This window comes from Aptenodytes patagonicus, chromosome 10, assembly GCF_965638725.1.
Source record: "Aptenodytes patagonicus chromosome 10, bAptPat1.pri.cur, whole genome shotgun sequence".
Taxonomy (NCBI): Eukaryota; Metazoa; Chordata; class Aves; order Sphenisciformes; family Spheniscidae; genus Aptenodytes; species Aptenodytes patagonicus.
In genome coordinates this window covers 24,625,352-24,651,233 of record NC_134958.1, presented here as the reverse complement: position 1 = coordinate 24,651,233, position 25,882 = coordinate 24,625,352, and the positions used below count along the sequence as shown (strand labels likewise).

At 59.7% G+C, this 25,882-nt stretch overlaps 1 protein-coding gene across 4 annotated transcripts; it reads right to left on the bottom strand.

The window, feature by feature from the left end:
- Window positions 1-1,942: 1,942 nt before the first annotated feature.
- On the bottom strand, window positions 1,943-21,476 carry SHF (Src homology 2 domain containing F). 4 transcript variants are annotated; one of them, XM_076348648.1, is made up of 7 exons: window positions 21,038-21,476; window positions 13,366-13,495; window positions 12,067-12,285; window positions 10,278-10,415; window positions 6,871-7,042; window positions 6,381-6,500; window positions 1,943-2,873 (listed from the first exon to the last, which is right to left on the bottom strand). In XM_076348648.1, the coding sequence occupies exons 1-7, from the start codon at window positions 21,434-21,436 to the stop codon at window positions 2,687-2,689; spliced, it is 1,365 nt and encodes a 454-aa protein (XP_076204763.1). In that variant the 5' UTR covers window positions 21,437-21,476; the 3' UTR covers window positions 1,943-2,686. The 4 variants fall into 4 exon arrangements, with proteins under 4 accessions (XP_076204763.1, XP_076204765.1, XP_076204767.1 ...); XM_076348650.1 differs by having other exon boundaries at window positions 10,338-10,415; window positions 21,038-21,462; XM_076348652.1 differs by lacking the exon at window positions 21,038-21,476 and adding an exon at window positions 14,647-14,667.
- Between the last annotated feature and the right edge of the window lie 4,406 nt (window positions 21,477-25,882).

The window sequence follows — 25,882 nt, the reverse complement described above, 5'->3', positions numbered from 1 at the left end:
AGGGTGGACTAGAGACCTCCTGAGGTCCCTTCCAACCCAAGTTATCATATGAGTGTAGCGAGCAGGTCAAAGGAAGTGGTTATTTCCTTTTATTTGGCATTGGTGAGGCCACATCTGAATACAGTGTCCAGTTTTGGACCCCAAGCACAAGGAGAGAGTCCTGCAGAGGGTCACTAGGATGGTCAGAGCCAGAGAACATGTACAAGGAGATGCTTGAGGAGTTTGGCTTCTTTGGCCTGGAGAAGAGAGGGCTGAGGAGGGATGTAATTGCCACAGGGAGGATTGAGAGCTGCTTAGCTGAAGGACTTGGACACAAAGCCCAGTTCCAGAGAATCCTGCTGGTCTGTGACTGTTCCTGGGGAGCTGGTGCGATGCACACAGGTCTCACACCCCTTAGCGCTCAGCAGGGATGCCCCTGAGATGGAGCCAGGCTGCTTGGGCAGGATCTCGCCATGAGGCTGCGAGCTCACTGGTACAGCCAGCACTGGCTGCCAGGCAGTTTGCTCCCTGCCACAGTTTCTCAAGAAAAAAACCACAACACAATACGTGGGGAGGCTCTCCTGTGCCTTCGTTCCCCAGCTGCACGGACCCGAGAAGCCTCTGCTTTGCCAGCTGCAGCCACGGAGAAGGCAGTGTCCCCCGGGACGAGCTCTGCACTGGAGCCGTCAGGGCACAGCAGGGCTGCTAAGAGCCCTTGAAACCTTTTAAATGCAGCAAGGGCATCCCAAGAGCATCTCCGCAGATTTCTGCATCTCCAGCCCTTTCTGCAGGCTCTGGTGTGGCACTGCTGGGAGAAAAACCCTCCAGCTGGAGTTCACCTCCATCCCCACTGGATGAGATGCCTCCCTGGGATGGAGAGAGGCAGCCGGGGAGCTGCCAGCAGCCAAGCAGGGCTGTAAGGAGACACCGGGCGCCCGATGAGCTCAAACTGCTGCCTTTTAAGGAGCGGCAGAGGCTGAGGCATCCCGGAACAAAACAACACAGTTTCTGCAGGCTCCCAACCGCGGCGTGCACTCGGGGACCACGCTTGGCTGTGCCCGATGGTCCCCACAGCAGCTCAAAGCCGTGATAGGCAGCCGGGACAGCGATCCCCCAGCTACAGCTCGAGTCTGGAAAACCCCAGAGCCCCAGATGGTAGAGCAGGGTTCCTGCCGTGGCTGCAGCACTCACCCACGCAAGGTCCCCGCAGTCCCATCGATCACCTCCACCACCATCCCCAGCAAGCCTGCAGGACCAGCTCCTTCCTGGGAGCAGGCGGTGGGGAGGATGATGCTTTTTCACAAAGCCTTCATCAAGCCACCGCTAACACATCCCACCAGCACCCCACGCACTCTGCTCCACTGATGCAAAAGGTTTTGCTGGTCCAGCAGCAAATTTACTGCTGCCATCCCCTCTGCTGAGCACAGTGGGACTGCCCCGGGAGCGGAGGGGAAAGGGAACGCGCTGCAGGGGCATAACAGCGAGACTGAGCTTAGTCTGAAGCATGGATGGAGGAAAAGTATGTGCGTGGGTACACCAGCAAGCAACACCAGGAACAAGGTTAAAAGGCAAGGTATGCATTAAATGCTACAGAGCACCAGATATAGCTTCAGCCAAATGAAGAGAAGGAGCAAGCTGGCCCAAAGACAAGGTGTCAGGAAGATGAAGAACAGGACTGGAGCCACTAAATACCCAGAGGAGGAGAACAGGAGATCTGTGAAATTCAGGGATTTTGCCTGAGACAAGGGGTGAAGGAAAATAACGAGGCAAAAGATCCCAAAGAGCACCCCCTTCTAAGGGAATAACAGGCAAGTCCAAAATCAGCTCATCACTGCCCGTGACAGGTCCCAAAGACATAGCGAGGACATGACCACCAGTGTCCCTTGTCCCGTGTCTCAGACAAGTGAGCTGGCTGGACCGCTCGGGCACACGGGTCTCAGTGTATGCAAGAGCGAAGGAAAAATCAATTCACTTAGAGCTTTTATGTAATAAAATCCCCCTCCCCACCATTTTGCCACACCGATCCCCAACTCAAGGTGGTGGGATGCAGGCGCGCGGTCCCCATGGAGCAGGAGGCGACCATGCACCGCTTTATTAGGCAGTGGTGCTGCACGCACGGCCGAGACCGGTCACTATTTACATTTGGCAAAGGATGGCAGCGAGTACCAAGCACCCGTGCGGGTGGGGGCCACTGCTGGCCTGGCCCCCTGTGCCTCAGTAACCCCAGGCAGGCCCCCACTCGCCCCCCGCCAGCCTCCTCGCCTGTGGTCACAGTCATTTTGTCTCCCATGGGCAGAGCCAGGCACCCTCACAGAGGCACCTCAGGCCTGTTAACAGATGATTTCTCCCCCTTTTCCCGCACATGGTCCCCCCCCAGGCCTCTCCAAGGCCCCAGCTCCAGTCCTTGCGTCCCGAGCTCTGCCCGGAGGCAGGCGAGGGCAGTGGGCAGCCGGCGAGCCCCACTCAGCTCCTCGCGCGGGGGTCCCCCCCGGCGCCATCCCAGCAGGCAAACTGGCGCACGGGAACCCCCCGAGAGAGCATGACGAGGGGTCCGGCTGCAGCAATCCCCAACAGCGCCGGCTGTGCCCAGCGAGCTGCTCGCGGGCTGCTGGTCCAGAGCCCATCCTTGGCACGGTGGCGCTCGGCCCTGCGGACGGGCCAGTTTCGGGTGCACCCGGCCTCAAGCCTGGCTCGTGGTGGGTGAGGACTATAGAGTACGGATAGCCACCGGGTAAAGCAAGGACATGTGCTCAGCCCCCTTGATGGGCAGTTTGCGGCTGGCGTAGTGATGAATGATCTCTGGCACGCTGTCGAAGGGTGGGCTGTGCTGACCCAGCACGTACTTGTTCTCTTGGGTCCGGGACAGTTTCATGTGCATGAAGCCCTGGCTGCTCCTGCAAGGAGAGATCGAGGCAGGGTTACGGGGTGCAGCTGGCCCCGGCCTCCCATCAGCTCCTGCCCCCCCCCGGCCCCGAGACAGGCAGCCTGCCCTTACAGCTAGGGGGGGACGCTGCTGGCTCCTGTCCCCAGCCACGGCCCTGCCCGCACCATCCTGCTCTTGGCCAACTCCAGACGAAGCCCACAGCGCAAGGGAGGGACATGGCTGGCCACGCTGCACTGTGTCCACACCAGGGAGCACGGCCACGCAGTGGGGTGCGAGGGGTCCGTCCGGGGACAAGGACGGTGCCCGAGGCTGGGGTGGGTGCGTGCAGGCAGGGAAGCAAGGGCACAGCCCAGGCAGGAGCAGCGGGGGCTCTCACTGCAGGGTGACATAGGGGCAGCGGCTTTTGCCTCTCGCCCATGGCAAAGCCCCTTTTGCAACTGCCTGGCTCGCACAGGAGGAGCATGGCTCGTGTATTCCCAGCCTCGCTGTGGCAAAGCAGGATTTTCTCCTTCGGCCCGCAGCCCGTTGCCCGCCCCCACGCCAACACTGCAGGCTCCATAAAACCCACTCAGCGTAGCGAAGCCATTTCCCGGCACAGCACGGGCACCGAGCCACGCGAGGCCGTGCAGGCAGATCCTGCCACGAGTGCTGATTCCAAGTGACGGGCTAATGGCCCTGTTGCTATTAATTTGCGTCTCCGAGGAGAGCCACAGCCTGTCTGCAGCGTCTGGAATGCACATTACGGCAAAATATTGATGTCTTAAAAGCAGACAGGACCTCATCAGCAATGCTGAGCCACTTCCAGCACTGCGCAGGCCGGTCCCATCCCCCCGGCTGGAGACGGTGCCCGTAATGGACAGCCTGGCTGCATTAGCAGAATGGGTTTGCAATCCATTTAGCGCAGAGAGGCAGGGAGCCGGCCGCCCTGGGGGGGGACAGGGGGGAGAGCCGCAGCCCCCTGCCAGGGGCCGAGGAAAAGCGATAGCCAGCTGCACCCTGTGTCCCAGCAGTGGGGTGCGGGGAAGAGCTGTGAGGGCTGCAGCACACATGGCACCCTGTGAAGGTGCACAGGTTTATCCTGCACACACACACACACGGTCACGCCACTAACATGCAGAGCTGCCCACGGGTGCTGCCCTCGGCACTGCACCCTGTCTGCAGACAGACCCAGCCCTTGCCTAGCGCTGGCAGGGGAGAGATGCGCAGGACCCCAGTGCAGGATCAGTGCCAGTCCAGAGCCGGAGCGCTGCCATACAGGTCCACAGAGAGGTGATGCTTGTTGTGTTTTGCCCAAATCACTCCCCGGGTCTCTGTCACAAGCTCGGGATTGTGACTGAGACCGGACCACCGGAGAGATGCCCGAGGGAGCATGCTGCAAATCTGACAGCCTCACAGCCAGCAGCAGGGACGGGACGAGGACAAGGGGCAGGTGCTGCTCCTGCCAAGGAGCAAAGACGTGAGGAAGGACCCAAACCTTTGCAGTGTGGCCTCAGCCACTCTCCTGAAGGCGCGAGCCAGGAGGGACTCATTCCCCAAGTGTTTGAGGCAACAACACTACAACTCTGCCCATGACAGGCAACGTGGGGCTGCCTAGCCTGGACCAGCCAGGACTGTCACGGCAGGGTTAAATCCTTCCGGCTACCTGACACAATATGGGTACAGCCGCTCCTGCTGCTCTCTCTTGTGCATATTTTCATCTAAAGCAGCACAAAAGGGCTTTAGGTCAGCACCGGAGCTCTCTTTCAGACCATCTCCTCGTCTGCGCCTCCTTCCTCAAGGAAAAAAGAAAGAGTTCAAAAAAAAAAAAAAAAAAGAGACGCAGACAGCCAGCTTACAGCTATATAAAAAGCATCCCAGGGGATTTTCCTTGAAAAGGCTCTACGAGAAAGGCAATGGAGTAAAAATCATGCTCCCGAGGCTGTGGGCTCTCTGCAAGCATGGCCGGTGGACAGGCAATGCCTGAGCAGCTCCTGGATGGGCTGCAGGCTCCTCTGGGGAGGTGGCACGTTGCTGCAAGGCCACGTCCTAGCCACACATGCCGTTTGAGAAGAGGATTTGGCCATTTTTGCCACGAGGCTAAGGATGGGCGGCAAGAAGTACGGAAAAAAACCCAAAGAAATGGGTGACTGGCTTGCAGAGAGGTGATGGAAAGGGGCACCCGCGCTGGCGAGGGAGGAAGCCCCATCCACAACCCCAACGCCACCTCCCAGGCTCTCCAACACACTTGCTGGCTAATGCCACCCACAAGGCGATGGCTGAGAGGACCTTCTGCAACAGCAGAAGCTGTTGCTTCAAAATTGCTCGCAAGCCAGGGCAAGGAAAAAATATTGAGAAAATTAAAACATCAGTAAAAATTCTGACAAAAAAAAAGGAAAGGAGGGAGCTTTTCCAGAAAGACTTGTTGTCTGATCTGAAGGCTACGAGTGCAGAAGGAAGAAAGAATATTTTCAGCTAAACTTCTGCCATGGTTTGGTGCTGAAGGCAGCAAAAAAGTGTAAAAAAACATAGAGAGAGACGGAGCATTCTAATTCACAGTTGTGTCACTGGGAAACAAACAGGGGAGGCTGAAACCACCAGGGAGCAATGCAGGTACAGAGACCACTGGGGAAACTTAAAGTATATTGAGAAAAGCGTAGGGGTACATGGCCTGTTGTTGGGCAGAGATGACTGAAGTGCTCAATAAATACTTTTTTTCACATCTGCCAGGAACAGAGCTAATATACTTGTCCAGCAGGAGGGCAAGAAGGTATTTGCTAATCCGTCATCATCTTCAGGACAGTAACAGCTTTGATTTCGCAGGATTGGGCTGCCCCAAGAGTCCCGAAAGAGCTGGATGAGGAGCTATGGGCAGCTTCTCCCTGGCAGGACACGTGCGGCAATGCTTCATGCAGTTTTGGCACTAAGGGAATCTGGAAAACTCAGGGAGGGTGCAAACAGCCCTCCCAAAAACCCAAGCAGAACCAAGCTGTGCTGTGGGGGTGAGGTTTCCCTGCTGGGAAACCAAAGCAGCGTAATGCCCTCTCTACATCACGCTGAGCAAGGGCTTCAACGGTTACATGGGCTGGGGAGGCAGGGATGGCTACCCACGTTTCCATCAACAACGGGATCACACAAACTTCATTTTCCCATGAAACTAAGCTACAAAAAAACCCCCGGGGTAACAAGAAGCCAGAGCTGGAAGTTGTAACCAGACACATTCGAGTGAGCAGCGAGGCACATCATTTTATCCGTCTGAGGGATTACTAGCACTGCCAAGGGAAGGGCAGTGTGCCTCCAGATCTACAAGCCTTCCCGAGAGATACTTTTGCCAGACACCAAACCAGAAGCCTGTGCCGCACCGCAGAGAAGTGCAGACTTCATCTTCATTTCTGACCACCCCGTGATCGTCTCAGAGTTACCCCATCAGCATGGGCACACGTTCGCGTGGGGCACCCGCCCACAAGGGGTCACCCACAATACTGGGTCACCTCCGCTGTGGGTCTACCACCCCCCCCAAGCCCCGTCCGGGCTCACTCACTTCAAGGAGAGGGAGAAGTCGTTCTTGCTGGTCTCGCTGTTGCGCACCAAGTAGCTGGCCTCCTTGCACAGCCTCAGCAGCGTCTCCGCGTCCGTCCGGCTGATGGCCCCGTGGTACCAGCTGCAGGCGGGAGAGGGACCGGCTGTGCCAGGCAGAGAGCGGACGCCCCGGGCAGGACTGCCCTGGGGCAGCAGCAACACCAGCACCCCTGGCACCTCCCCGGGGACAGCAGCCACGTTCGAGAGGGACGCGGGTGGCACTGCCGGGGTTGGGGGACAAGGGGCAGGGCTCCCGCTGGGCAGCTTAGGGGGATGCAGAGGGCACATGGGGACACCAACTGCGAGAAGGGCAGCAGGGAGAAGCAGGCAGAAACGCAGGGCCAGAGAAGAAGGGAAGAAGCAGATCTGCCCCAGGGCTCCTCGTGGCATGGCCACAGGGATCCCAGAGCAGGTGGAGGGGTCGGGCAGCATTTGGGGAAGGCAGGACTCACCACTGGCTTTCCAGGGGCAGGGCAGGGTCAATCCTCTCCCCGACAAAGGGGCCAGGCTCTGCAATCAGCATCTTCGTGCTCTTGAGGCTGCTGGAGCCATGCCTGAGGGCAGCCCTGGCCTTCTCCTCCCTGCAGGGCGAGGTGCGGCCGTACCCCAGCCCCTCTGATGGACCTGCAAGACAGACACGCGTTGCAGCCGACAGCGGGGACAGGCGGACAGGCTGGGCTCCCAGCTTTCCCCCCACGGAGGGAGCTCACAGAAAGAGCCAGAGCCATGTCACATCACACCATGCTGGGTCCCCTCGCGCTGCCCCGTCCCTCTGCTTTAAGCAAGGGCAGGGCAGCTCTTGGACTGCTGCTTACTGCGGTGCTCCAGGATGGGCAAGGTCGGGTCCCCACCACACCAGGACCGGGGTCCTCGCAGCACCCAAGCCCCCAGAACTATTTTCCAGGGAGGTTTCAGAAACACAGAGAGGTTTTGCTAATGCAACCAGAGATTCAGCAGTTGCAGCATAGAGTTAAATGAGAAGCCGTAAGGAGAGGCTCTTCAATCTTGAAAAAAAAATAACTAAATAAAATTAAAAAAAAAGAGGAGGGGGGGAAACGGAGCTAAAGGGAGCAGTCAGTTTGGAAATGATGGACGCATTTCTGCCAGCACAAGTAAACCTCCTGGGGTGAAAAAAATAACTCCCCGAGGTGGGAAGGGAACATTTCAACTGCGAAGTGCCTCCCCGATGCAGCCGCCTGCCCGGCACCAGCCCAACCACAGGCCCCCACACACCAACAAAGCACGGCGGCCTGGTGTGTGCCGCCCGGTGAGCGGCAGGGGATTAACCGAGACGTGCCCCGGGGACCCAGCCTCCTGCCGACTGTTATTTCCGTGCGGGATGATTTCAGCATTAACAATATTGTTTCTCCCTCCTCCCGAGAGTTCATTATTGCTCCCCTGCAACGCAAGCCCCCTCACACAAATTACTTATCGATCGGGCACAGCTGCCTTGACGTGAGGCTGCCGGTGGCTGATGCTGCGGAGGCACAGGCGCCCCGGAGGCGGCCAAGCCCGGGCGCCGCAGCTCCCCTCGCCCCAGGACGAGCTGGACTTCCCCGTCTGGGCAGCTTCCCCCCCACTGTGCTCCCCATATGCTGGAGGGGGAGGCTGGTCCTGGCTCAGCCCCCTGCCTGCTGCTGGGGCTCCGGGCAGGGGTGAAGGCTTTCGGAGCACCCCCATCTCTGCAGGCAGCAAGGGCATTCTCCAGCATCTGCCCCCCCCCAGCCCCAGCAGCAAAGCAGGGCGATGCCGAGGCCACGCTGCTGCAGGGCAGAGGCAAAAAATACCCAGAGGGATGTTTTTCTCTCTAGCAGGGCATCCTCTAAGGCTATTTGAGGGGAACCTTGTCTGGGCCCTACGCAGGCGAGCAGGTCTCCAGGCCCCCCAGCACCGCAAAGAGAGGAAGGCAGCCAAAAGGAAACCCAGCTAAAATCCTCTGCAGCTTGGCATGGCTTAAAACCCCCCGAGAAGGAGCTCAGGGAGGAGGTGCCCGGCATTAAGGTTTGACAAGCCCTGCCTCTGCAGCGGTCTGGCTTTTCACCAGCCAGGCTCACCCTTGTACATAACATCCAGGCTTCAATTTCAACTCATCACCTTAAAAAATTGGGGCGATCGTTAAAAAGCCAGACAATCAAAACACGGAAGTGTTTGCTGAGGGCACGTGTTAGAGGCTCAGAAGAAATGCATTGCACCTGTCAGAGAGAGGCAGAGGCATGTGCATGATTAAACAGGATATTAAAAACAAGCCCCTAGGAGTAAGAAGACACCCTTCAAGAAGTTCAAGTCACCCCCAGACAGGGGAAGTAGAAAATGAGACAAAACTCTGACAAGATAAACTTAACACAACAAAGCAAGTCAGGAAAAAAAAGAGACTCTGTGTTGCTAAAACCAGGAAAAATGACAAACTGATGTGTTCATCAGGAGCAGGATGCATGTCAGAGCGACTGCAGGGATAATAAACGATGGGGGAAGAGAGGAGGCTGCGTAGCAAAGAAATCAATTTTTTTTGACACCTGCATTCATTGTAGAAAGAGGATCAGGAAGTTTCCTCCTGCCAAGACCTTTCTTTTTCAGGACTGATCTCAGCCTTCAGCATCCCTACGGGTTTGGGACAGTATCCCGACATGGCCCCGGCAGAGCAGCCACATCGCTCCGGGGTGCCCCTATGATCGGCAGCGAAATCAGCTGTCACGTGCAACCTTGCACTCAAACCCACCTGGGAGGCAGCAAAAGCCACACTGTCAGGTTTTTTTACAAAGCTCTGCAGGGATCTGGGTAACTGCAGATAAGGAATTCAGACATCTGCACCTGGCACGTCGCGGTGTCTACCAGGAGCAGTGTTAGTGACGCACGGGCAGACATGGCACACCAGGGCGCAGCCGCCAGTTTGCAGAGAAAAAGTCACGTCTCGCAGATCCGTCCCAGTTCCCCGCAAGAACGGCAGCATGTGAACGAGGCCAGCCCAACCCCGAAAGCCTGGGTGGCTTTCGACACCCACCCCCCCAGTGCTCTTGGCAAAACCCTAATCCACCACAGTGTAAGAGCAAGGTCCTTAAAATATTAATAATGGGTTAAAAGAGAAGCAGCAATATTTGGCTTTCATAAGCAAGACTGCCAGCGGAGTCCAAGGGGAATTTACGCGGGGGCTCTGCCACTCGGCACACACAAAAAGGGCTTCACAACAAGGCAAACCTGAGATGACAAACTGTGCCTGGGAGATTTAGCTGTTCAGGATAGCAAAAACGAGAGCGAAGAATCCAGAGGGACCTCCTGCCACTGAGCAGCAAGGTGATTAAATAGCAGAGGAAACGGAGCAGTGCTAAATGACAAAGCGAGGCGCATGGGGAAAAAACCAACCTCAACCTCAGCGGCGGGATTTGAATTAGCTGCTACCACACCCGTAAGGGACCTGGGTATTAAGAGTCACAAGAAAACATCAGCTAAATGCTCAGAGCACTTGTCGAGAAGACCATAAAAGCAGCCATCAAATGTTGGGAATTTGGAGGCAAAGAGGAGAGAACAAAAGAGAAGGTAATAACTCTGCCACTGAATAACCCCCTGGTGCAGCTCGACTGCTGCATGCAAGGAGGCATCGTGGAGCTGGAGAAGATGCAGAAGAGGCAAGGACAAACATCTGGTGTCCAGCTCAGGACAAGTGAATGAGCCAGGAGGAGCTGAGGGAAGGCGGAGGAGGAGGGTGGATGTCTGGCAGCGCCCGCAGGCAGCGGGCAGAGCCCTGCCAGGTCCGGGCAAGCTCCGAGGTGTCGCAGCATCCCGGCGCCGGCGGGGCAGCAAGGCAGGGTCGCAGCAAGCACTGGCTGCAGGCCCCCCAGACACCCCGCTGTCACGCGAGACCCACCGTTGGCGTCTTCGTAGCTGGGCTGGCTGTGCTGCGGAGGGACGGAGGCACTGGACTCACCGTCCGGGGGGCTTTCACCGCTGTCGAGCTGTCCCACTGGCGGTGGCCATGGCAGGTCTTTAATGACCTTGATTTCAACTGGATGGCGGGGGGGTGGGGGTGGGAAAGAGAGAGAAAGAGAAAGAGAGAAAGAAAGGGCTTAGAAAAAACCATCAGCAACACCAGGCCCACAGAGAAGGAGAGCAGTTGTGGGGGGAAAGACCTGAGGACTAAATTCCTGGGAGCCCTACGCCAGCTTGACCATCTTGTCCCCTCCCCAGCACTGAGCAGGAACAGGCCTGACATGGGGCACATTCCTAATGGAGACACCCTGCTCCTCCATCAGCTTTCCCAGCTGACCCTCTCTGGGGTTGGGGGGAGCCTGTGATCACCCCTGTCCCACGTGCACGTCTGTCTGGGTGACCTTGGCCGAGCGTCCCATTGCCATCTGTCCTGCCCGTGCACCCGTCTTGCCCCGGGTGCTTCCTGGCCACCGCACGGGGTCCATGTTCCCCTGCCAGCGCCAGCGGGTTGCTGCCTCGTGCCGGTACCGGGTGCCCATCAGCAGGGTTCTCGCAGGCCCCCCAAAGGGGGAAAGGACCAGCAAAGAGATCCTGGCATCGCAGCAGAGGAGAAATGCCCTGCGAGCCACAGCAAGACCTGCTCTGGCTCCGAAAGAAAACAGGCAGTAGGTCCTAACGAGGCCCAGGGCATGGCAACTTGACTCCCTCGGGACTTGGAGCAAGCCTGAAGCGCCCTGGGAAGCACCCATGTGCATCCACGTGTGAGCCAGACCTGTGAACATGCCACCTCCACCCAGGGACATCGAGCAAGGCAGCTCATCTGCCCAGATCCAGAGCACAGACACCTCAGCACAAACCCAGCCCAGCAGCGCACTGCATTTCATGACGGAGCCCGACAAGCTGGATCCTCAGCACAGTGTGCCACAGGCACTGGCCCCACACCCGGCCAAGTCCCAGCAGTACGAACACAACCCCAGGCATGAGCAGATGCCGTGGCGTCGAGCCCAGCACACACATCTCCAGCTTGCAGAGCCCAAACCAAAAAGGTGAATCACTCCCGAGCCCAAATCTCCACATCTCTCTCTGCCAGCATACCCGCGCAGCACCAACAACCACCGGCTTGAGCACCCTGTGCATGCCGGTTGCAGCGCAGACACACACTGCTGCAATTAAAATGCATCCTAGATAAGAATGTGGCAATTAGCCAGCACCGGCGGAGGAGCCGGTGCTAATGCACAGCATGGATTTCCTCATTAACAAACACAAACACAATCGATCCCGCAGCACAGATAAATAGGTCAGGGGGCTGGACGATCACCTGGCCAGAGGCTTTTGGGGGAGCGCCCAGCTCTCCTCCTGCCCCGAGGAAAGAGGGATCTGCTTGAGCCCAGGGTCGAGCCTCTCCACTGCAATTTGGGGTTGGGGGGTCAACTTGCACCAGAGGCTGTGATCAGTAGAGGGGGGAAAAGGCAATGAGAGACGGGCACTGAACAGGCTGCGAAGGCAGCTCCATCCACCACTCCACCCAGCCTGGCTCCCTGCTGAAGAGAAACAGCCTCTGCAAGTGCACGAGTGCTCCCCGAGCCACGGAAATGCGGAGGCCAACACTACTGACCCCCAAAAGATGAAGGAACTCCAAGGAGCCAGCTTCCCCCCTGCAAAACGCAATGCAGCATTGGTTGCTTTATGGCTGCTATCCATCCTTTATGGCTGCTCCCATCACTCACCTGCAAAGGCTTTGGAGATCCGCTCCTTCTTCCACTCCCAGGGCTGGTCGTACTCCTCTGGCGGCCGCTCGTCATCCTCAGGCAGCCGGGACTCCCTGGGCCTGGGGCAAGCCAGGCGGTCACCATCCATGTCCAGCCCTCCAAGCACAGGCTCGTAGGGAGTGTCGTAGAGGTGCAGTGGCCGGGCGGGAGCCTCCCGTAAGCCCTTCTGGCGGATCTCTAGCCAGAGAAGAGGGAAAAGACCATGAGCTTTTTGCCCAACACAGCCTGGCCATGGTCCCCGAAGCCCTGCTAGATGAAAGAGCTCAATCTTGCCCAAGGGTGACATGGGGTAGGGAGAATCAGTGATGGAGGAGACCCCCTGAACCTCCAGCAAGCACCTGCCAGAAGCAGGGGAACTGCTGGGCAGCTGGGTCCTGAGCAGTCCACAGCACCAAGATGCCTTCTCTCCCCACAGTACAACATCCCCACTCTCGGGCAGCCCTGCAAAGCAGGGTCCATGGCGACGGGGCATCCCAGAGCCCAATTCCCTGCGAGCAGCGAGGCCGGGTTTCTTCCCTGGACACCCAGCATGGCTAGTTTAATAAAACGCCCTTCCCTCTAGCAAAACAAAAGTCTCTCCCACAGACACAAGCAGCCTCTTCGCCGCTTGCCGATTTTTCCAAGAAATGCAATGGTCTAGTCCAAAAAGCCACATGAGCTTTCCAGAAACCACTCGCTCCAGGAAAACCACGGGACTGCAAAGCAGAGCCAGAGCCTGGAGCACGCAAGCCGGCACGACAACCCTGCGTGCACTGCAGCGGTAAGAGCGATGCTTTCGGGAGCGCACGCTCTCACCTCGCCTGCTTTCCAGCCATAAACAAGCCCACTGGGGACCCCGCTGCTGCAGCAGACAACGGCACGCTCTGGCCCAGTCCTAACCGAATTAAATAGCTCCCACATATGTCTTAGCTTTATGCCAGATGCATCGAATGTCAGGTCTCTCCTGGCTCAGCCTGGCAGGCAGGCACTGTGGTCCTGGGGGGCAGCACCGCAGGCAGAAATATCAAGGTGCCCTTATTGCTCCAGGTAGCCTTTGCGAGTGCTCTGACTACAGCAAGCCCATCGCACACGGGTAAAGCTGTGAAAATTTGCCTGTGACGTGGCTGTGCACCACCGCAGCAATCGCCCAGGTTTGCCTTGTCTGGAGGACCCGGTACTGTCACAGGCTGCAAGGAACAGAGTACAGTGGCCACCAAATTCACACAGCAGGGACCTGAGGCACAAAGAGTGGCCTTTGCACGGAGCCTTCCACCTTACCAGCCATCATCTTCTGGGCTTCATACGGCTCCATGTATCCATCGTTCTCCATCACCTTCTCCAGCCCTGCCTGGCTACCAGCCACCTGCGCCGCATCAAAGGGATCTGCATAGTCCTCCAGGACAGCCAGCTGGAAGAGGAGAAGGGTAGGAGAAGGGTTAGGGTACTCACTGCCTTTTTGCGGTGGGTCAGGGACCAGTTGAAGCCTTGAAACCTCACCACAAGGTCTGCTAGCAGCAGCCAGAGCGGCAGCCGGGACCCCGAGCCTGCATCATGGCAGCCTCGCAGAGCAGGTGCTGGCAGCCGGCGGCTTTCCAGGCACCGGCACTTGGCCATGGAAATGCTCCAGCCTTTGTCCCGAAAGCTGGGACAGAGCCAAGCAGAGCAGAAGGCGGCCCAGCCTCCTCCCTTACCATCGGCTTGGCGCTGCCAGCGCCCGCGCAGGCACCCCGGCAAGGCCCCCACCGTGGTGTGGGGCTGCCGGCAGTGCCATCCCCCTTCCATGGCACGCAGATGCTCTCCCTGCATGCAGCCACATTTCCTCGCCTGAGGCGGAAAAGGGGCGCAGATCCTACAGGGGTGTCAGCTGGCACTGGCATAACTGGGAACTCGCTGGTTATTTTCCAGGGCTCCTGCAGGCTCATCTGAAGACATTCTTAACAAAAGGGCTACAAACAGCTACAAACAGCCTACATCTTCCTCTCCCCTCCCTCCCAGGCCCCCATAGCATCCCCACACACGTCCCAAGTAACACAAGACAGGGCTCCTCCATGCGATCAGGAGTCACCGGGAAGCAGGACCAGGAGCTTCTCAAGTGCCATGTCACGGGGACGGCACAAAAAGCCCAAGGTTTGCCCTCACTAGCGAAAAGGAGATGATCCTGCAGTAGGATACAGGGCATGTCCCAGAGCTTGATCCCCTCCGGACCCCTCCCCGGAGCCACATGCCTGCTCCGGCACCTCAGCAGCTTCCCAGCCGGAGCACCCCATCACACAATGCTGCAGCCCCGGGCAAGCCTGGAGCTGTATATCCCACCTCCAGCCCGAAAGCCTGGTTCCAAAACGGGGCCTGGCAATATTTCCAGCAGGGTCTGAGTGCACCCAAGCACCTTTGCCGGGGTCTGCTCGCCCACCAGGATGCAAACCCCAGGCTGGACCATCTGGCGAGATGGATTTTGCCACCACAACACAAGGTATGCAGAGCTCCTACAGCAAGGACCAAACGGCCTGAGCACAGTGCGGCGGCTGCCTAATCCCACCCGGCGCCAGGCTCTGTCCTCACCGCCACGCTGTCCCTGCTCCTGGCCAGCCTTAGAGACCAGGACCGTTCACGCATTCCTCTCCGGCTCCCATAATCAGCTTAAAACAAAACACTTCTTCCTCCTTCCTGTGCAAAACGGCCCGACAATAGCCTTGAGCAGCAAAACCCAGCAGGAAAAGGGAACAGGAACTGGAGCTGTAAACACCTCCGCGCAGCCCCAAGCCTTCGCATCCCTCTGAGCTGCGGGAGGAACGCGGCTCCCCGTGCCCCGGCTCACCACCTCCTCCACAAACGTCCTGGCTCCGGGCTTCCCAGGCGGCCGATGCAATGGGGAGCTGGGGCAGCTCTCCAAGCCCGGCCCCTCCGTACCAGGGCACGAGCGAGCAGCAGAGCATCATCCCCGGAGCAAACCCTGCCAACCACAGGGCTCACAGCCACCCCAGGAGAGCACAAAGGGGGTTCAAACATGGGAGCAAGCAGACTCTCTCACCCCTCGGCAAGGCAGCAGCAGGACAGATGGCTGCTCGGGGTACCGGCCTCTGCTGGAGGAGAGGGGAAAAAGCAAAACCTCCTGCTGGCTCTGCAGGCAGGGCCCGGCGCCAGCGAGCCGGGATGGGGCTGCAGGAACAGCCAGCCCCTGGCTTTGCAGTGGGAGACAGAAATCTGCTCTTGCCTCCATCATCCTAGGGAGATGCGGCATTGCTCAGCTCCCGCCGGGCACCAGGGACACCAAGAGGCAACATTGAGCCCAGGGGGCTCCAGCCCTTTGCTTGCCACTGCTGGGGCAAAACCCCTTATGGAAATCTAAGTCGCCAGTGACTTTTGCAGCTGTTTGGTCACTGGGACCCGACCTAGTGCTCGTGGGGCGGGGAGATGAGCGACAGCGACTGCAAATTCACTGTGGGAAGCTCCTCTGTTTTCTAAACACCCTTTTCTTCTCCAAGGAAAAGAGGGGTTCAACCTGCACCAGGCGGGTGCTTCCCACCTGCTGCCTGCGAGATCCTGAGGGCAGATCAGCACCCGCTGCTCCAAAGAGCCAGGAAATCCCGTGGGCTGCTTCGGAAAGCTGCGAAGAGGCTTTCGCTCCTCCACAATGACATCTGCAGAGCACAGCCCCGCGCCGGCAGCAGCTCATTGGCACACGTGCTAGTGCCAAGGGAGGCACAAGCATGCAGGCAGGTGTCCCGACACGCACAAATGCACAGGCTTGACACACAAGTGCCTGCGAGACGGGCGGACGGGCAGCGCCATGCCCAATGCTCACCTTTTGCAAAGAGCTCTCACAGCTCCACGTGTGCTGCAGGGCTGTGAAACGCGGTTTGCTGACCCTGGGCTCAGAAAGGGATTGCCTGCTCGTTCCTCCCGCCTTGAGCTCAACGTGCCCGCATTCAAACCTGCCATGAACCCTATTTCCTAGATGCATTTTGCTAGACAGATGTAGACCTGGCTCGCTACTGGCACCGGTCCTGGACTCTCCCTCTCCCACCCCGTAAACAGAGAGCAGCTTCAGACAAGACAGGGCACCAGCACAACAGCTCGGCAGCTGAGAGACTCCTCCGCACACGGCGGTCGTGCTTCCCAACCAGAGGAAAGCCCCCTCTGTATTTCCTCTGCGCCTGGGTCTGTCTTCCCGGGGAGGGAGGGACACATGAACCCCAGCAAGCCTGCAGGGTGTCCCCACTCAGGTGCCTCCAGCTCCAGGTCTAGAAAGCAGAGTATGGTGGGGAATCCCAACACGTCTCTGCTGAGAGCCCTAAAACTGGGTATTTTGCTTGCAGCGGGGTGCAGAAATGCTGAGCAGCAATTAGACAGGATCTGCTGGGCTTAGCTCAGACCCAGAGCAAACGGCTCAGATCAGGGGCTTGAGTCTCCAAGCTCCCTAGGTTTGGTGGGGTTTTTGCCACACTGGCTTCAATCCTCCACTATCTCAAGGATGCCTCTTCATAAGAGCCGAGCCCCCCCACCATAGGGTGCTGGGAACGTAAACCCATTAGTTTTTTAAATGGTCAGATATTACAGTGGAGAGCCATGGAAAAGCTGGGAAGGCAACTCCTAACTGTCTCCAGGAGCACTGCAATCTCGGTATGCACAATCAAGCAAGCGAGAACAGTACCCCGAGCCCCAGAGCTGGAGAAGCTGGAGGCTCCAGCCGGTGCCGGGAACGGGGCAGGGCTCTTAGAGGGCAAACAGCGGGGATCACGCAACTACCAATTTCATCCTAATGCCCTTGCACGTGGGGCCGAATTAAGGTTGCCCGGGAAACTGCATCTCTGACATTTCCTAATCTGAGCACTGGACTTCACGAGCCGCACGGGGCTCTCTGCGGCAGCCTCAGCGCACACAGCCGCCCCCCCAGCGCAGGAGGGGGCTGCAGCCGCGGGCAGGGCAGCTGCCAGGGGTGCCCCAGACCCACCCCGGCCCGGTCAAAGGCCAGGCATTTCCATGTTTCGCTCACCTCCCGTGTCGCAGAGGGAGCTGCTCACCGCCTGGCCGATCCCAGCGCGCTGCTCAGATGCCCGGGTGCCGAGGCATCGCCTGCTCATACACAGCACGAGCTTTGCTAGATTTGAATTAATTTGGGTGCAAAGCACACGCCTGACACGCAAAGCCACTGACCCGGGACAGCTCTTGGTGCAGAGCAGTCTTTCAGAGAGCAGCCAGGCACCACCGGCACTTGGACATGCATCCTCTTTGTGCACGAGTGTTTTTCACGCATTTATCTGCCGTGGCAATGTGCACCCAGATTCCTGCTGCAGTACCGAGGCTGCTCTCACTCTATTATTTATGCCAACTGTAAGAAAAAAAGAAAACCAAAAGAAAATTAAGGCAAAGGGCCAGATCATCACTGGGTTCTCACAGTGAAACAGTTTTTACGCTGCCCACCAGGGAAGGCGACAGACGGCAGCTCTTCAAGAGAGTTCACAGTTCAGACACTGAGATCCCAGGGCAGAGTGGGGGCTCTTCACCCCATCTTGCCTACAAACGTCCCACCTGCCACCACCTTTTGCCACATCAAGACGCTCCACTCTATAGAGAGGTTCCCAGAGGACACCTGGGGAGATCCTTCACTTTATAAACAAGTTTCTTGCACTGGAGATAAAGCGTGTTTGGGGTCCCCCCAGGAGATTGCTGGGTTTCACGCCGGAGCCACTCTGAGTTACAACCAAACTCAGTTCATTCTCTCTGTCAGGTGCAAAATTTCCTCAGTTTTACCCATCTTGCAGCTTGGCTTTCGGTGGACACCGAAGCCAAACCCAAAAGCAAACCGAGCGCTGGCCTTCCAAGAAGGGTCCGGTCCCCTGCCCGAGGGGAACAGCTGGGCCAGGCGGTGACCCCACGGCTGCACCCGTGGCATGGGAGGAGGGAGTGCGGGGCGGACAGCGTGGCATCACGCAGGATGACTCAGTTCGGGGAGGCTCTCGCAGGAAAGACACACGCCCAAGAGCTTCCTGGCCAGCCGTTCCCACACCCCACGGCACTGACCCTGCGCTCCCAGCAAAAACGCCAGCAACCGGTCCCGGCGGGCACGAGACAAAGCCCTCCCCGGGCAGATCCCCAACCTCATCTCCCAGCACGCCGTGCCCTGGGTGCAGGCATCCCCCACGCAGGGAGGTCCCTCACCGAATCTCTCCCCACTGCATCCTGGTGGCATTGCTCCTCACACGTAATCCAAACGCGGCAGAGAAGACATCTCCAGGGTATCCACCTCGCTCAGGCGAGCCATACAGGGCCAGTCCGTTGCCCACTGCTGTACGGAAAGGACTGCCCAGAGCAGATGGAGAAGGACCTGTGCTGGTCCCCACCACGTCCAGCAAGCATTTGTAATAGAGCAGGAGCCACTGCAGAGCTCACTCTAAGCGTGCCCTCACAAGGTGTTGCAGATCCCGTGCGAGGCAGAAAGATGTGACGACTCATGCTACGACGGCAAAGCACCGCGGGAGGGATGCCATTGCCAAGACGTTCCTGCCCGTCTTCAATTCTCTAGAACGGGCAGGACAGCTACAGCGGGCACAGGGCTCCCAGGGAACATGGTCCGTCCCCCAACCTCAATGCAGCGCCCGTACCGCAAACCACACGGCCTCGGCCAAACCACACAACCAGGAACCAGTGGCTGCTCCTTCCACTTCTGTCCTTCCTTGTCCTCCCTGTTTGGAAGGGCGACACATTTTATTAGAGTGTTTTTCACTGTCAATCATTAGCAGAAAAAACTCTCTGCTCCAGCAGCCTTGCCTGTACCTAGAATTGTACTTCTCCCTTCATCTTCACCATCACCACAACTCAAGGCCCACACCCATGGGCTTTCTGGAGTCCCAGTCCCCACAGCAGGTAAGGAACAGTGCCCACCACCTCTCCCTAAGCATGGGAGCACTGAGCCCCCTGTCACAACCATCATCTCGGCTTGAAGAGCTCAGCAGAGGCTCCAGCCCAGCCTCGCCGTGCCTTCCCTGCTCCAGGACATCTTGACATTGTTGCCAAGAACAAGAGCCACAAGCATCAGCAACCTCCCAGCAGGTGCCTCCATCCTCCTGGACCACCTCCAGAAAGGACCACCACGACCTTGCAGCAACCGCGAAACCCTCCCACCACCCAGCCCAACATCAAGGCCAGCAGACTGGAGCCGCAAAGGGTGCTCAAGCCCAACAGAGACGCTCCATGTGGTGGACACTCCCCGGCTCCTCCAGGGAAACTGTTTTAATGGACAGTTGCATGAACTATCCGATGTTCCTACCTTATCTCTGGCTTCACCCAGCCTCCGGAGCTCTGCCTGTGTCCATCACGTACTGGAGCCCCGAAGAATTAGAAACCACCTCCTCCCCACAGAGGCACACAGGAGATCAGGAGATAATCTAATCACTGTCTATCTTGGATAAGATGAAGGGTCTTCTTCGGCCTCGTGCTGTTAGCCGGGTTTCCCCAAATGTATTCCAGCTTTTGGCTCTCTTCCCTAAACTTCCCGGCTTCTCCCCAGCCCTCGGATGCCCGCACAGCCCTGGCTGTACCTGTCAGCAGTCCCCGCTTCCCGCAGCTCCTGCTCAGCCCTTTGCACATCACAGCCCAAGTCCTTGCTACGACCACCACCCACACCTGGTCCCTCTGATCCCACACCACGCGTTCCAGAAGAAAAACCATCCAGCCTGCCTCAGCAAACCGCATCACCGCAATGGCACCTCCGGTCCCCGCTACCAGCGCCCTCCTCCTCCTCTGCTGCCCGCAGTGGCCAGTTTACAGGATCCCAGCTCAAAAGGGGATTTCTGCCAGGCCCCTCCAGAAACCTCCCAAAAGCAATTAGTCAGTACGAAGAACTTTCCAAGATCCACCAGCGACAAGTTTTACTGTCTGCTTAAAATACTCCTGAGCAGGTTTTGCCTGGCACTCGTTTCGCCGTACCGCCTGGCAATGCCAGGACCACGGATGGGATCATTGTATCCACCATTCCCTCCACCAGCCAGATCTGCAATCCCGTCGAGTTCGCTCGACAAGCCCCGTCTTGCAGGCGGCAGCGCTGGCGGGCACTAATTAACCCTCCTGCCTTTATTTGTGCAGTCCCCGCATCAGCCTCTCCGCCAAGAAGCCCGGCACCGACGGCCACAGCCCCGGCGCGTTTATTCCTCTACTGGGTCCTTGTGCCGCTCAGAGCCCATCTCCCCACAGGGAGCTTCTCCCCGGCTCCTGCCTCTCGTCGGGGACGGTTCTCGCATTCTTTCCGGCACCGGCAGCGTCAGGCTCTGCTCTCACCCCCCGAGAAGCCGGCTGGGAGGCGGCAGACAAAGAGGCGCTGAGGCTCCCTGACAAAGCAGCACGGCAGCTCAAGGGGGGCCCGTCTGTCACCGCTGGCACCGGCAGGCCCTGGCAAGCGGGCAGAGGGAGATCCACGCTGCCGAGTGCGGGGTGGAAGGAGGCCCGGGGCCACCAGCCCCAGCATCAGAGGCCACCGGAGACAGTCCTGTGCTGTGCAAGGCCTTCCTGGGCTGGAAGGTCTTCACCTCTGTAGAGCACCAAGCACTTGGCTGTAAAGAAACGGCAAGAAGGGAGGGGGGGAAGGTGGCCGGCAGGCCTTGCGCTCTCGCACCTCGGCAAGCGACGCTTCCTGCTGGGGATTATACCTGCCTCCCGCGGGAGCTGGAGGAGAAGCCGGGGCTGCCCCCGCAGCGCCACCGCTGCTGACGTGTGACCGGCATGTCGGTGCTGCCGGGCCACAGGGGGACGGGAAGCGGGAGCCCCCGCGGAGCCTGGCCATGGCTCCTGCCACAGCAAGCCCTCGGTGGCTGGGCTCCACCTGCCCCAGGGGTCCCGGCCCTGCTCCTCGCAGCAGGCGCTGAGGGTCCGGCAGGGTGACCCAAAGGATCCCCCCCAGCCCTGGGGCCGGGGCACCCCGGGGAGCGCGGCGGGGTGCCTCTGCCAGGCCACTCACCTCCTGCGGCGGCTCGTCGGGTGGCTCGGGGCCGGCCGGGGGCGAGCTGGGGGCGGCGGGTGTCAGCGGCGGCGGCGGCGGCGGGGGGCTGGCGGGCACCTTCTCGACCGCCTCCACCTTGATGAGCCGGTGCTTGGGCGAGACGTACCGGGGCCCGTCGGGGGCGGCGGGCGGCGGCGGCGGCGGCGCCCCGCTGTAGGGGTCCTCGAAGTCGCGCTCCTTCTGCAGCCGGTAGGCCGCCACGATGTCGGGCTGGGCGGCGGCCAGCGGCTCGGCGGCGCCCCCGGGCGGCGGGGGCGGCTGCGGCGGCGGCCCGGCGCGGTAGTCGGGCTTGGGCGGCGCGGGGGGAGCGGGCTTGGCGCTGCGGAAGCCCAGGTGCTCGCGGAGCCAGCGGGCCATGGTGCCCACGCACTGCGGAGCCCCGCCGGCCCCCGCCCCGGCTCCCGCCCCGCCGCCGCCGCCGCCGCCGCCGCCGCGCTCCGAGCCGGCCGCCGCTCCGCTCAGCAGCATCGGCGCTGGCGGACTGAGCGCGGCGGCGGCGGCGGAGCCCGGGCCGGGGGGGGAGCGGGGGAGGCGGCCGGGGGAGGCGGCCAGTGCCACCTGCCGGAGCCGCCGCGCCGGCTGCTCCGAGCGGGGCTTCCCCCCCCTGCTCCGCCCGCCCCGCTTCCCCGGACCCGCTCCCCCCGGCACGGCACGGAACGGCCTGGCCCGGCCTCCCCGCCGCCCGGCCCGGCCCGCCTCCCCCGGGGCCCGCCCCGCTCCCCCGCCGCCCGGCCCGCCTTCCGCCGCGCCCGGCACGGCCTTCCCCGGCGCTCCGGGCCGCCCCCCCGCGCTCCAGGCAGCCGCTGGCTCTCGGCTCCCTCCCAGCGGCCCCGCGTCCCGCCCCGTCCCCGGGGGACAATCGGCCCCCCAGGGGTGCCCGCCGCCCCGTCCCTCTTGCTGCGGAGCCTGGAGAGCGCGGCCTGATCCGGCCCTGGCAGCTGCCGCCGCTGCCCGCTCTCCCGGAGCATCGCCCGGCTCTGGGAGCGGAGGAACGGTGCCTGCGTTGGCACCAGAGAAGGGCCGCCGGGGAGGCTGCTAACGAGATAGGAGCAATAAGGGGTCCGTCGGTGGCAAATCCACTGCCTAGGAGGTGTTCATGGAACCAGCCCCATGCAGGACCTGCGGGGCAGATCGCTCCAGGGAGAGTCACCGAAACACCGGGCTGGCACCATGGACCCCCACAAGAAACACTGCAGGACCGGGGTGAGCAGGGACAAGCCAAGGGAAGGTGCTCAGGAAGAAGGCTGAGCCGAGGCTAGGTGTGCAGGGACTTCGGGTAGGCGTGCAGAGCCCCAGGACACGTGGGGCCAGGACACGGGCTGGAGGACGTGCCCTTGAGTACAGCGCGGGCAGGGCTGGATTTGCCGGTAAGGGGCCAGCGGTGACAAGCGTGCAGAGCAGGGAAGCAGTGTTGAGCGCGGTGTGTCGGAACGTGGCAGCAGAGGCTGAGGCCGTCGCAGTGGAGAAGAGCACGCTTACACGTTCTGACTGTTAACCCTGCACACACACCCATCACCAGCCACCACCACCCCTGCTCACCCACCATCCAGGACCGACTGTTTCACCGTGCCCTCCTAACCCCCAGCAGCCACCACCCTGTCTCCAGACCTACACCCCTGAATCCTCCACACCCCTTCCTAAGCCCACACCATTCCCCCAAACCCGCTCCCAGCCCTGCTCGCAGGCTGAATCCCCGAAGGCCATGGTCAACCCTGCCTAAAAGTGAAGGGGGCCAGAGGCAGGATGTTCCGAAAGTGGGACCACTGCAGAGATGGAGCCAGGCAGAGGCATGCAGTGAGGGGGAGAGATGCCACGGTGTGGTCCTGCCCGTCCTCACACTGTGAGCCGGGCAGCTGCCCCACTATGGGATCAGATGTTGGGATGTGGCTGTCGGGGTGACTGCTGCAGGGAAGAGAGGGTGCCCGGAGAGAGAAGCTTCTCATGGTGACCCCCCTTCCTTCCAGCCCCTGCACAGGAGGAGAGCTGGGTGGGGTTGCTGAGGAGCTGAGTGTCCTGTGCCAGCGTGGCACGGCACATGCCGAACACGTGCCCAGTGAGCCCACCGAGTCACAGATTTGCTGATTTATTGAGTACGCGCACACTGCACGCTCCTGCCCAAGAAACCCAGCCAGATCCCCCAGGTCCAACTGGACATCAAGGGAGCTTCCTCCCTAGGCAGAAGACAGCCATGGCACCCAGAAACCAAGACTGGAAATTTCGGAGCGTAGGGAATGCAAGACACAAAAGGCATCAGGAGGAGAAAAAGCATCTGCCAGGAATAGAGTGAATACAAGGCAGTGTTTGAAGTCTAGCAGCAGACCTCAATTCCGGCAGATGGGGATGATGAGATTGTTATTAAAATGCAGAAAAGACAGGTTCTCAATAAATCTGTCTGTCCAGCATTTGGAAGGAAGCAGGATGCAGGGCTGATGGCACATGAGATTGAGAGTACTTCCACCCTCTGTCAGTAACCAAGGGGGATGTTCGGCAACGTCTGTTGGAGATGGCTCTTGTTAAGTCCTCAGGCCTGGAAAACACATGCTCAGCGTCTCCTGAGAGGTGACCGAGGAGGGATCTAGCTTCTGGTGGTGGGTTGTTGTTTTTTAAATACTAACATACCAAAGGAATTGCAGGGGTCCTTCCTTCCCATCCCGTCCTGTCGCATCCTTCCCATCGCTCTCTCCTTGGTGAGGCAGCTGCACCAGGGCCATGCTGGGGATCGAAGAGGGTCTGTGGTCTGAGCCCACCTTGGACCCTAGCACCTCCTGACCATTTGCTGGGCCTGTTTCTCTCCCAAATTCCTCTGTGGCCTTTTGGCAGGTGGGCACCTGGCCCAACGTAGCCCCGTTCTCTGATCTGTGCCCCGTGGGGCATCCTGTTCTCACCTGAGGCTTCAGCAGAGCCTGGAGGGGCATCAGGAAGAAGATCCCTGGACCCACCTGAGCCCTCGGATTTGAGCATGATATTGGCTTCCCCTGGGCCAAACCACCCAGACAGCAACATGGGGCAGCAGGGTGAGGAGAACATAGCTGGGGTGGGAGCCCCCCTTGGGATACTTTTTTGTGCTTGGGCATCTTTGAAGGGGAGTCCAGAAGGAGACCAAATGAGCCCCTTACACCCCGCGTGGCTCAGCACAGGCATGGGCTGCTCATATTTTTTCTGCAGTCGTGATGAGACACTAGTGACATCCCTCCATTCACAGCAGTTCGTTTCAGGTTTGAAGAAGCAGCGACAGATTTCTGCGTTCGCACCGCCAAAGCCAAGCTCCATCTGTGTCTCACGCTGCAGCTGGTGTTGCTCCAGTCCCCAACTGTTTACATCCCTCCTATCTGATGCACATTGGGACCCGGGTTTGATGCCTGCACCATAGAGACTGGCCCCGATGCCACAACTGTGGCCGCGATGCCACTCTGCCTGCAAGGCCCCGCGGCCTGGCGGATCGCCGTGACAGATGGCTGTCACGTAGCATCGCTCATGTAGGGACTGGCGGGGGACGTGGGGCGGGACTGGCAGACGGGAGAGGATCAGGGAGCACACGCTGCGCCACTTGCGTGCCAGACTCCACATTTCGGCTGCTCTCTCAGGCGGCGACAGTGGGAACCCCCCCCGGCGGGATGTGCAGCCCCGGGGGCTGCCTGCTGCTCGCACTGCCCGCGGCCCACAGAGCCCCCAGGAAGGAGGGAAGGACGGCGGTAGAGCCGCTGTGCACACAGTCCTCAGTCGGGAGGAGAACAACCCGTGGCTGCACAGAAGTGATTTTTGGCTCACTCTTACGGACCACGGGAACAGGGGAGACAGGAGGCCTTCTCCAGCGGCCTGCAAGGACCCAGGGCTGGACCTCTGCACCGGGAGTTCTGCTCCCACCCTCTTCTCCATCTCTGCAGGGTCCAGAAGCTCTTCTCCGTCGTCTCTGAGCTGGTGCTCTCAGCATGGCCCTTCCTCTCACCGAAGGCAGCAATAGCTGCTTGCCTGGGTAAACACTTCCCAGGCAGGTCGGAGCACGCACCAGGAAGAGAAAGCCAGGCAACATCTTCCGGGCTCCTGCCAGCCCTGCAGAGAGCTGTGTGCGTCCTCAGCCCTCACCCGTCCTCCTGGGTGTGAGGAGCTGCTTCAGCTGCCCTGAGCGCTCCTTGTGCTCACCCACAGCTGGGGACAGGAGCCCTGTTGGGCAGCCCGGGCCAAGAACAGGACATGGGACCTTCCCTGGGTCTAGGAGGGCTCAGGCCCTGGTAAACCTTCCCTTCCAGTTTAACCCTGGGTGGTGTGGACACAGCCCAGCGTCCCCCTGGCAGCAGCTTTTGGTGACTCAGAGGAGAAGATCTCTGCTCCTGCACGCTCTTGAAGAGGTGCTGGAAGATGATTCACCCACTGGTGATGTGGAGGCTGAATTTAGTATTTGACACTTGCCAACGTGTCGCTTGAGTTAGGCGCTGGGTCGGCTGCTGCCCCTGACACCAGCATCTCCCCTGGCTTGCAGGGAAGCATGCAGTCTCTTGAATCTCCAGGTGCTTCTTCCGCAGCTTTGAATAAAAGCCATCCCTGGGAGCTTAGAAATGTCTGTGGTGACTCCAGCCCCTTCCCTTCTCAGGAGCACCCTACACAAGCCCTGTTGCGCAGCGCAGCAGGGGCTGGGAGAATGTCATGTCTGCTGGGTGACATCCCATCCTCCACCGAGGTCTGGGTACAGCAGGGGACAAGAGGACTGCAAGGTGGCAACTGTGACACCAAAAATTCTTCCCAAGAGGCGGCCAAAGAGCCACAGACTGATAAATGACACATCTGTTCTCTACAAATGAACAAAAA

Excerpts from the sequence above, each read along its gene's own strand:
- SHF (XM_076348648.1), bottom strand. The coding sequence starts at position 21,436 with ATGGCCCGCTGGCTCCGCGAGCACCTGGGCTTCCGCAGCGCCAAGCCC. Across the intron at positions 13,496-21,037 it reads CCGACGAGCCGCCGCAGGAG|CTGGCTGTCCTGGAGGACTA; the intron begins GTGAGTGGCCTG and ends CTCCTCTTCCAG. Across the intron at positions 7,043-10,277 it reads CAGCTACGAAGACGCCAACG|GTCCATCAGAGGGGCTGGGG; the intron begins GTGGGTCTCGCG and ends TCTGTCTTGCAG.